Source organism: Phascolarctos cinereus, unplaced genomic scaffold, assembly GCF_003287225.1.
Source record: "Phascolarctos cinereus isolate Bilbo 61053 unplaced genomic scaffold, phaCin_HiC Scaffold_726;HRSCAF=1367, whole genome shotgun sequence".
NCBI lineage: Eukaryota > Metazoa > Chordata > Mammalia > Diprotodontia > Phascolarctidae > Phascolarctos > Phascolarctos cinereus.
This window is the reverse complement of record NW_027556098.1, coordinates 413,256,049-413,267,429: the sequence shown is the minus strand read 5'-3', so window position 1 is coordinate 413,267,429 and position 11,381 is coordinate 413,256,049. Positions and strand designations below refer to the sequence as shown.

Sequence of the window (11,381 nt, the reverse complement as noted above, 5' to 3'; positions counted from 1 at the left end):
GGGGGGGTGACTCAGTCAGGGAAGCAGCGTCAGGACTGGGTGAGGTCCCTAGGGTGGGTGTCACCCCCAGAAATGCTGGAGCCACCAGAAAAGTGGGGAGTCACCCATCAGGGAGAAGGCGCTGTCACTTGGCAGGCAGGGTTGGGCAGGGATGGGGTGATGTTGCTGGCCTAGGTGGGGCCAGGCATCTAGGGCTCTAGTCCCCACCCCTTCAGGGACCCAGCATCCTGATCTCCAGATCTCTAGGTAACTTTTAGCCTTCCATCTACCTCCCAGGGTTGTTGTGAGATCAAATGAGATAACAATTGTAAATGGCTTCGCACAGTGCTTGGCATACAGTAGGTGCTTAATAAATGCTTGCTTCCTTCCTGTATTTGTCTTAAGTGTTAATCTCTCTGAATCGCTGTGTCTCTTAGGGTCGGAAGGTTTAGTTCAGCTTCCTCGTGGCCATCCAGCCCTAGCCCTGCCTTGCTGACCGCATCCTCCGGGCAGCCTGGATGGGGAAAGCCTAGGGAATGAGCCAACAAGAGCCAGGAATGCCCTTGGCTTCCCCCACCTCTACCCTTCCCGAACACCCTGGGGGCACCAATTAGCCCCAGCTGGTGAGGAAACAGACTGACCCAGTGGTGAGGCGGCCGGGAAGGTATGAAAACTGAGGGATAGGTGGGGTCTTGGGGCTCAGATGCTTGCCCCCCACCCCAGCCCCTTTCCCTCGGTGACCCCGGCCCACACTCACCTAACCCACAGGGTGACCCACAGGGCTCAGAGGCCAGGGCCCCAGACCCCCTGGGTCCTTGATTGGGTTGGGGATGGGAGGCTGAGTAACTGGGGTTGCCCAATGGAGGTTGCTTTAGGCCGGCTCTCCTTGGGAAACCGGTCGAGCCAAGCAGACAGGACAGGGGACAGGTGGGGTGGCTCAGTACCCCCTTCCCTCCCCTTCCCAAACCGGCTGCTTCTTCCTGGCCTCACCCAGGACAGGGAATGAGAGACACCCGGGTGTGCCCTGAGAGACCGACTGTGTTTGGGTGTGGGGTCAGTGTGTGTGTTCGTGTGTCACTGTGTATCTCTGTATCAGTACGGGTGCACGCATGTGTGGCCAATGGTGTGACATATGATGTGTGTTCTTCCCTTATGCTTTGTGGAGGTCTCCCAGAACAGAAGCTCCCTGAGGGCAGGGGCTGTTTCGCTTCTGTCTCTGCACCTCCAGTGCCTGGCACGCAGTAGGCACTTCACGATTGCTTGTCCATTAATTGATCGTTAAGAGTCCACTCAAGGTGATGTCTTTGTTTTTTGGAGTCTGTGTGTGAGCCTCTCACTGTGAAGACCCTGCGGCTTCTGTGTGTCGTGTATGAGCTGAAAGAGCTTTGGTCTGGGAATCCTTCGGCTCAAATCCTTGCTCAGCAGCTGATTACCGAGTACCCTGGAACAAAACCCTTCCCCTTGGGCCTTCTAGCTCCGCTGTTCTTCGAGGTTCTGAGCACACCTCAGGGTGACGGTGTCAGGGGTGGGAGTGGGGTGTCTGGCACATTTCACTGGGTCTGTGCGCCTGCGTCTTTAACACTCTGAGCAGGGCTTTAGTGTCTCTGTCTCTGGGGTAACAAGGGAAAATGTGATATAACCCTGGGCACAGACTCAGAGGACCCGAATTTGAATTCAGATTTGCTTACCTTGAGGCCTCCTAAAGTCCCTTCTCATTCAATAAAATAAGCATTTATTTATTTATTTTTAGGCAGTTGGGGTTAAGTGACTTGCCCAGGGTCACACAGCTAGTATGTGTCAGGTGTTTGCATTTGAACTCAGGTCCTCCTGACTTCAGGGCCTGTGTTCTATCTACTGCACCACCTAGCTGCCCCCAAATAAGCATTTATTAAATGCTTACTGTGTGACAGGTTCTGTGCTGGGATGTTCTCACTGAGTGTCATAATGGAGCCGTGACCCCATTTGGGATTTTTTCAGCAGAGATCCTGGAGGGGTTGGCCATTTCCTTCTCCAGCTCATTTGACAGAGGAGGAAACTGAGGTGAATAGAGTGAAGTGACTTGCCCAGGGCCACACAGCCAGTAAGTATCTGAGGCTGGATTTGAACTCAGGTCCTCCTGACTCCAGGGCAGGAGCTCTATTGCCTAATATAAAGAATCTCCTTACCTCAGGGGGCTAATCTTCTCCTCCTCAGGGTCGGGATGGGGAATAGAGGGTGCCTAGCACTAATAACTTGTGGGGAAGGGGTAGTTAGGGAAAGCTTCTTGGAGGAGGTGGTACCTGTGCTGAGCCTCGAAGGAAGGTAAGGGGTTATGAGAAGTGGAAGTGAGGAGGAAATGGAACATTGCAGGCATATGGGACAGACAGCCTCTGTTCATCCTGGGTGTGTGTGTGTGTGTGTGTGTGTGTGTGTGTGTGTGTGTGTGTGTGTGTGTGTGTGTGTGTGTAGGGGCCAGCAGGGGACCTGGAAGTCAAACCTGAAGGGCTCCTCCCTTGCCCTGGAGGTGGCCCCTAGGAGTCATTCCTTCTTAGCCTCAGTTTCTCCCTAATGGGCATGACTGGATGGGTGGGGCTGGGAAGGAGGGAGGCACCCAGAGAAACCAAAAAGGGGGTGAAAGGGAGGACAGATGGAGGGAAGAGCAGAACAGAGTGTATGTCACACACACACACACACACACACACACACACACACACACACACACGGAGCACAAGATTTGGGAGGTGGAAGGGCTGGCTCCTTAGGCAGCATCTAGTCCCAACACCTTCCTTTTAGAGATGAGGGTCCCACGGATGCTGCCCTGGGTCGGCCTTGAACTCAGGTCTTCTGACTTCAGACCTGGCGCTCCCTCCATTCAGACATAATCGCTTCCTTTCCTCCTCTTCCCTACCTCCCCCCCCCACAGACACAACTGCACACACGTAGAGATGAACACACAAAATCAACCTCTGTTTGTCTCAGGTCCAGAGAGGGAGACATAGAGACCCTAAGGTGCGAAGGGAAATAGCCTAGGGTTGGCATTCAGACCCCCTGACTGATGTGTGATCTCAGGCAAGTACCTCCCTCTCTGCACCTCAGTTTCCCAGCTGTAAAACAGCTGAACCGGGTGACCCTGAATTCTACGACAATATGGCAGCTGAAACAGAAATACAGGGCCCCAAAAAGGTAGAGACAGAGATGCAGGAAGGGCCAGGGAGTGCCCCAACTCTCTCTGCCCCCCCAGCCAAAGACCTCAAGCTAGGGCCAGGGCAGGGGAGGAGGAAGACCCATTGCCAAAGCCCTCAGCATCTCCCCTGTGACTCACTCCCTTATCAACTCCTAATGGGCTAATGACCTACTTCCCTCCCCCCCACTCACACCCCCACAGGTCTTAATGACTATTTTCAGCCTCAGCTGGGCCCACACCTTCCCTCTGGCTCCTTGACCGGCCCGAGGCAGGTTCGACCTTGTGTCGGGGCACCAGGGCTGCCCCTCAGGAACACAGGCGTCCTGATCCCCCAGCTCCCACTGGTGGTGTTGACAGTGGTTGGTGCCAGGCATCTACGCTGGGTCCTCTCCAGGACCGCACCCGGGGGCAGCCGGCTGAGGAATGAGGTGGGACTGGTCCCCCCTGGCTGCTTTATCTGCCCTTGGTGACCCAGACCTGCCCCAGGAGGGAGAGTCTACTCCCAATGTGGCCCCCGCCCATTCCAGGCTCACTGGGGCCCTGCCATGGTGGTCGATTCCTCCCCCCTCCTGTCTCTGACCCACCAAGTACCACGCCAACGTCAGCCACCGTTGTCTTCCTCAGTTTTCCCTCAGCTCTTGTCCCTGGATTTCTGACGCCCTCTTTCCCTAACGGTGGGGGATGCTCTTGGTTGTGGCCTGGTTTCGGGCAGGCTCCATCCACTTTGTGCTCCCCTCAGGCCGTCTCTTTGTCCCTCTCATTCTTGGTTTCTTTCCCCTTCTCCACTCAGGACATGTGTGGACCCAGCTCCTTCCCAGGCTTTCCTGTGGTTTGGCTGCCCTGCCCTACAAATAGCTCCATGAAGCCCAGGGCCCAAATCCTGTCCCCTCCAGCCTGGGCATGTCTGTAGGATGCAGGCTTGAGGGTTTGCGGGTTTGTGGTCCCAGCCTCTGGCCCCCTCAGAACCCCACACAGGCACCCAGTAATCTGAACCATCCATCAGTCCTCCGGGCAGCCAGCCAGCCCAGGCGTTAGCATGCCCTGGTGGAAGGCCTGGGTACTGGGGGAAACCTTCCCCCAGGGTCCAGTCAGGAGAGGGGCTGGGGTGAATTCAATACATTTATTTACAAAAAGGTAGCAGAGGGCGAGGCAGCAGCAGCAGAAGGCAGTGGCTGGGGCTGGGAGGGAGCAGCTGGGGGGGCTCACAGTGAGTGGGGAAGCATGGGGGGGGCACGGGGCATCAGAGCTCCCTCCCTCCCCACTGGGTCTAAGGCACTCCATCCCCGAGTGGCAATGGGCTAACCATTACACTGGGGAAATGAAGGCCCAGAGGGGATGCAGATGGTGGCCTGGGAATCTGGGGACCTCTTACAATCTGCCATTCCAGGACCTCTCCGAGGCCCCCTGACAAGGCTAGGGGCAGAGCTGGCCCTAGGACGCTGAACTTCCTGATGCCTGGGCTGGGGTCAGATGGCTCCAGGACATGGAGGCACCAGACACGGGGGGGGGGGGGGGGGGGGGGCTTCTGGCCCCAGACTTACCTTTCTTGGGGACCCAGACCCGCCCCTTACAGGACTTAGAGCTGGGAGGGCTCCCGGAGGTCATCTGGCCCAACTCTCTCATTTTATTAAGGGGGAAACTGAGGCCCAGTAGGGAAGGCACTTGTGCCAGGCCACACGGATGGCCCCAGACCTGAATTCATTGCTCCTTCCACTGTGGCAGGTGGCTTCAGTTTCCCACCTACGTAAAATGAGGACATTGGATCTCAAAGCACCTTCCAGCACTAACATCTTGACTCTGACTCACCCAGGGTTTCACAGGGTGCTGGGCCAGGGGTTTAGCCCCCATAGAGGGGAGGAGTGTGAGGTGGAGGGAGGGGGGCTGGAGGGGTCCCCCGCCCCACTCTATCACGAGTCTTTAGTGCAAAAGAAAATCGACCGAGAGAGAGCACGAGGCCTTTAGTCAGGAGCGGGCAGGGCCAAGGCCCGAGTTTCGGGAGGGCTGGGCCTGAAGCAAGCCTGGGCTCCGCAGGCCGGGGGGCGAGCTCGTGGTTGAGGCTGGGGTCAGAGGGGAGTGCTTGGTCTGGGACCGCTCAGACCACTGAGGCTTGCTGGGTGCCGCGGGCGTCTGTATCTCTGTCCCAGTGAGGATGAAGCGGATGCGCTCCACGCACAGCGCGGTGGCCTGCTGCGTCTCACGACACAGGGCTGCCAGGCTCAGGAAGCCATGGGGCAGGTCCTCCACCACCCGCAGGCTCACGGGGCGCCCAACACCCCGAAGGCGGCGGGCGAGCATCACTGAGTCATCCAGCATGGGGTCCAGGGCGCAGGCCTGGCACGGGCAGCACAGGGCCAGAGGGTGAAGGGGGGATGGACAGGCCACACCAGGGCCAGGACCCACAGCCACAGGGACGGCCATGGAAGACAGGGAGAGGAAAGAGGACAGAAGGAAGACCAGAAGGGATAGGGCAGGGATGGAGATGTGTGGTGGAGCAGAGAGACCATGGTGATGAAGAAACCCCCAAGGAGGGGGAGTGAAAAGAGGCCAAGAGAGACAGAGCAAGTGGACCAGGAGGCAGATGGACGTGAAGGTGGGGCGGGTCCAGGAGGATAGACAAGAGGTCAGATATGGAGATGGAGAGAACCAGTGAGGCAGATGAAGAAGAAAATGGAGACCGAGGGAGCAAGGGAGAGGGAGATGTGGAGGGGGAGGGAGAGAGAAAGAGGGAGAGGGAGAGGGGGGGAAGAGAGAGAGAGAGAGAGAGAGAGAGAGAGAGAGAGAGAGAGAGAGAGAGAGAGAGAGAGAGAGAGAGAGCGCGCCAGCCATTAGGAGGGGCTCCTCCCACTTCCCTCTCTGGCCCTTTTACTTTCCCATAAATGATTCTCCACCCTAGACCCTGGTCCCTTTCCTTGGGTCTTTCCTCAACTCCTCTCCTCTCCCCTCCCCCCAACCTCAGCTCCTTCTCTCTGGCCCTCACTCCCTCCCCCCATCTGAGCCCCTTCTCTCTGGCCCTCACTCCCTCCCCCAATCTGAGCCCCTTCTCTCTGGCCCTCGCTCCCCCCTCCCCCCCATCTCGGCCCCTTCTCTCTGGCCCTTGCTCCCCCCTCAGCCCCTTCTCTCCGGCCCTCAGTCCGCCCCTCTCCTCCCCATCAACTCACCACGATGTGCACGGGGGGCAGGGATTGGAGCATGGAGTCAGGGGCCAGCAGTGGGGACATGAAGGGGTTCTTGACAAGGGGGGACGTCTGCAGGGACAGGTTGGCCCTGCCTTGGCTGGAGCGCCGGGGCTGGAAGCCGTCGGGGAAGGCGGAGCTCAGGTGGTCCGCATTCACCCTGCTCTCTCCTCCTCCTCCTCGGTGGCCTCGACCTCGGCCCCCGAGGCAGGCAGGAAGAAGTTCACCTCCTGAGAAGCCGATGGCGGGGTCTCTTCCGACGAGGTCAGGACTGGGGCGGAGGAGCCCCCCACCAGGCTCAGGTCTTGTAAGGTCAAACTTTTAGTGGAGTCCTTGGGGAGGCTGGGGAGCTCCTGCAGGGCAGCCTCGGACACGCTGCGGCGCATGGTCTCTGGAAGGAGGGAGGGAGGTAGTGAGCTCTCCGCCCCTGCGTCCTTCCCCGGAATGGCTGTGGGACTTCAAGCCCCTGGCCCTCTCTGGGCCTGCTTCCTCATCTCCACATGACGGGGTGGGCCTAGGGGGCCTCCGGGCATTTCAGGCTCTCCCTCTGGGGTCCTCTGAGCTCGGGGATGCGGCCTGTGGGCTACCCCTGCTCAGGCTGCTCTCTCTCCGCCAGTCCGGGGCCCTTCCTCCCCTGCCTGGTCTCCGGCTTCTGCCTTGTCGTCTCTCTCCCCCCCCTTCCCGGGCTGCTGGATCCCTATCTCCATCCCACCCCGGCTGGCTGGGGAGACCCGAGTTTGAATTCAGACTCTGACAAACTTCTAGCTTTAGGTGCTTGTGCATGTCACTTAACCTCCACGTGAACCTCAGTCTCTTCATCCGTAAACCTTGAAACATCACAAATAGGAACTTTGGGCATCACCCCCTCACCCCAACTCCAGGGTCTCCCACCGCCATCTTGGAGGAAGGAGGTGGTTGAGTCCTTCATGATCTAGACTCATTGGGAAAGGACTGTGGAGGCCGCTGAGCCCAGCATCCTCTGGGATTCCCCACAAGTGGATGGGAAGCTCACTCCACTTGGGGACACCTGCTTGGCTGGCTCCTACGTCAGACCCAATCTGCCTGGCTCCCCCTGCTGCCCCTCGCTTTGCCCTCTTGAGCCAAGAACAAATCTCATCCCACTTCTGCAGGGGCAGGACATAGCATTCCCCAAGATCTCCACCCCTCATCTTCCTGGAGCCTTGGGAAGTAAGTGCTGCCCCATTTTCCAGGTGAGGAAATTGAGCCTGAGGTGTGCAGGGGAAGGGAGTCACCTGTTGATTAGGCATCAGAACCTAGGCCTACCTGGCTATGAGGCCAAGGCCTCCTGGCCCGTGTCCCCCATCCCCACTCCCCAGGTTGGCCTGTCGTCCCCCCCTGGTTTTCTTGCTGGGAGGGTCACAGCCCAGATCTGAGAATCACAGAACGTCAGAGCCGGCAGCGCCCTAGAACGGAAATATCCCAGCAGGGTCTGGGGCCCACCCGTTCATCTCACGAGGGGCTCACTGAAGGCTAGAACGAGGGCGCACTGTGTGCCCAGGGCCTCGCAGATCCAGAATGGAACCCCATGACTTTTGCCCGGCTCTGCGCCCTCCTCTCTAAAGGGAGGGTGTGGGAACATCGGGGACTGCTTCCTTTTGGTCACAGCGCCCCCCCAAGGCGAGCATCGTGCCTGGCATACGGGAGGCTCAGGACTGAATTGTGCCGGGGCCTCACCGGTCGGTGGCGGGGATCTGTCAGCGGATCGCCGGCCTCCGAGCTCCAAGAAGGTGTTGAGCCAGGAGGAGGCCCCCAGCCGCAGGTCCCGCCACAGCAGGGCTGTGTCCCTCTTCACCAACCCCATGACGCTCAGGGCCTGCTGCTCCTGGTCTTCCTGGACCTCAGGCTGTACGCCTGTGGTTGGTGGAGAGGATGGAGAAGGGTCCCCTTAGTCGTCCTCCTTCCCCTCCAACGGTCCCACTCTCGTTCCCCGGAGGTCTCGTCCTCCAGCTTCCCACACCTGTGCTCTCCTTGGGGGTCTCGGCCACCGGCGCCCGCCCTTCTGGTGCCCCTGGCACCTGGACCCCAGCCTCACCAGCATAGGCACTGAGGCACTTGGAGAGGACGCTGAGGGGGAGCAGGGGGTCCATGAGACTCAGGAGGCGTGAAGGCGAGACCGAGGCCTGCAGCATCGTGGCTGGGTAGGCAGCCATGATGCCATCAGGCAACCTGACACCGTAGGCTGCTGCCCGCAGGGACATGGTGAAGCAGAGGTTGCCGCCAGCGCTGTCCCCCGCCAGGCACACCCGCTCCCCTGTCGAACCTGGGGGGAGGCAAAGGAGAAGAGGTCACTGCCCTGCCAGGCAGCGAGGCCTGGGAACAGAGCTGGGGCTCAGCTGCTGGACTGGGGGCCGAGGGGCTGAGGGTTCAACACGGATTCACGACAGCCTTATCCCTAACTTGTTAGCCGAATGGCTTTGGACAGTCCTCCCTGGACGTCCTCTTCTGGGGCTCCTTCCACCTTACGAGCACCCGGGTCACCCACTTGTCCCTTCCCCTCTGTCCCCTCAATGTAACATGAGGGGCTGGGCTAACAGCAGCCAGGGGGTTTCTTGCCAGTCTGAATTTCTGAACCCAAGAGACCTTGGTATTGGTGGCCAGTACTCAGAGGTCAGGGGTCAGAGGCCGAATTTTGGGGGGTGTCAGAGTTCGGGAAGCTTGGGGAATTCCAGGGAGGATGAGAATTCAAGAAGAAGGCTCTCAGCTCAAGAAGTCACTGGAGAACTTGGGAGGATGGAGGTCGGAGGTGGGAAGTATGGGCAGGGACTCAGCTTTGGAAAGTGGGGTGCTGCTACAGGTAAAAAGTCAGAAGTTAGGGAGGCCGAGGTCAGACGGTCATAGATTTAGGGTGGAGGGGACTTCAGAAACCGTCAGGCTTAATCCAGGGTCAGGGGCAACTGAGTGCCTGAGGAAGGGCCTGTCCATACTACCACAATGGGAAGTGGGGACTCAGCTGCTGAAACCCCCACAATGGGGGTGCTACAACTGGGCTCCATGGTGGGCGGGGGGAGAAGCAAATGGCTAAGGACAGAGGTCAGAAATCAGAGAGGTTGGGGCTGGTGAGAACAAGTTGGGGAGTCACTGGCCAGGTCACGAGGTAGGCTGGGTGTGGCCTAGCAGCTGGGCATCCTGGGTGGAGAGGGGCCGGGCAGGGGCAGGCTCACCCAGGAGGTGACAGTTTTTGAGGGCCCAGCAGTAAGCGTAGAAACACTCCTCCAGGGCCCGAGGGAAGGGGGCCTCGGGGGCCAGGGAGTAGTCGATGGAGAGGATGGGCACCCCCAGCTCCTGGGCCCAGCTCTTGAGGTAGGGCTCATGGGACTTGGAGGTCTGCGCCACGAAGCCACCGCCATGGATGTGGATGACCAGGGACTTAGAGCGTGGGACGTGGTGGGTGTGGGGCCACAGCTCCAGGCTCCGGGGGCCCTCAGACTGGGCCAGGATGTTCAGTTCCTTGCTGTCCTTGGGGGAGGGAGGACAAAGGGAGGTGGGTCCCTGCTCCCCACCTTTCCCCCTACTTCCCCTAAATCACCTCCCCCCACCTCATCCCTTGGAGGGAGGGGGAGATGAGGAACAGCCTGGGGGCGGGCAGGGGAGGGGGATAGAGAAAGGGGCTGAGGGAGAGGAGACAGAAAGTAGATGAGCAAGGAAGGTAGAAATTGAGGATTAGTCGGGAGAAGAGGCCACCAGGAGATGGGAGGGTAGGGCCAGGGGATGGCGAGGAGAGGGGGATAATGAGGAATGAACAGAAGGCTGGAGGATGACATGCTGGGTGGGGAGTAGGGGGCAGGATGGGGAGGTGCCCAGAGGTCCCCTGCCCCGCACCTGGCCCTCTCGTAGGTCGTATGAGATGAGTCGCACCAGCACAGGGCCCGGGCCCGTGTGGGCTACCGGGGGCGAGATGGTGACTTTGAGCTGGGGGTTGTTGGCCAGGGGTAGCTCGAAGGCTTGAGGGGGCAAGCTGAGGACCCGGCACACCCGCACTGTGGCTGACACCATGTTGGCCAGAGACTGCCAGAGAGAGGGGGAGGAGGGATGGCCGAGGGTCCAGCCTGTGCCCCCAACTTCTGAGGCCTCTCTGAACCCCTCCTCACCTCCCTGGCTACCACAAAGGGGAGTCACAGAACGAGGCCTAGGCCGGTACTAAGGAGATCTGGGCTCTAGGCTTCGCTCTGCCAGTCACTGGCAGAGCCCCTTCACTTCTGTCAATGGTGTTTCTTCCTCAATAAAACAGGAATAAAAACCCCTGAAGGGATGGATGGAGGGACACAGGGCTGGGTGAGGAATGGCCTAAGGCTGTGAGGCAACACGGAAGCACAGCCTAGCAGGGTGGAGCTGCCCTAGGGAGAGTTCTCAACACTGATGGTCTGGACAAAAAACCCTCTTGGAACAGTGTTCAGAGATCAAAGGATATAATGGAGAGGAAAGTGCTAGACTCAGGGGGGTTACAGAACCTCAGAGCTGGGAGGGACCTCAGAACAGGGAATGTCAGAGCTGGGAGGGGGCCTTAGAACAGGGGATGTCAGGGCTGGGAGGGGCCTTAGAACAGGGAATGTCAGGGCTGGGAGGGGCCTTAGAACAGGGAATGTCAGGGCTGGGAGGGGCCTTAGAACAGGGAATGTCAGGGCTGGGAGGGGACTTAGAACAGAGACCTTAAAAGTCCTGCAGTGCAAGCCTCTCATGTTTTTATATTACAGATGGGGAATAGAGACTGAGAATGGAGGAACATTCAAGCCTGCAGAATCAGTCACGGGAGAAGTGTCCCCCACCTCCTCCTGCTGAATTCCGAACGCTCCTTCCACGGCCCTGCTGTACTCACCGACAGCACCTCGATCTCCGTTATGTTCCAGAAGGCCTTCCAGAAATGCACATCCAGATTCTGGGTGATCCGTTCGAACTCAGCCCCTCGCAGCTCCGGGTCGATAGCAAAGCGGCCACCAGTGAAGAGGGAGCTGGCAGCCACACCTGAGGGGGGGGGCATGCTCAGGGAGGGCCCTGGGGTCTAGGTCCCTGCCTTCCTCTGCTGGGGACTTACCCTAGGCGGGGACAGC

General features: G+C 59.2%; 1 protein-coding gene across 1 annotated transcript in view; it reads right to left on the bottom strand.

The window, feature by feature from the left end:
* Window positions 1-4,248: 4,248 nt before the first annotated feature.
* The window catches only part of LIPE (lipase E, hormone sensitive type), a 19,418-nt gene continuing 12,285 nt past the window's right edge, over window positions 4,249-11,381 (bottom strand). The window contains 8 exon segments of the mRNA XM_078145885.1: window positions 4,249-5,473; window positions 6,301-6,485; window positions 6,488-6,706; window positions 8,011-8,187; window positions 8,294-8,596; window positions 9,498-9,792; window positions 10,156-10,341; window positions 11,150-11,295. Of these exon segments, the coding sequence (XP_078002011.1) occupies window positions 5,105-5,473; window positions 6,301-6,485; window positions 6,488-6,706; window positions 8,011-8,187; window positions 8,294-8,596; window positions 9,498-9,792; window positions 10,156-10,341; window positions 11,150-11,295 (1,880 nt within the window). The 3' untranslated portion in view covers window positions 4,249-5,104.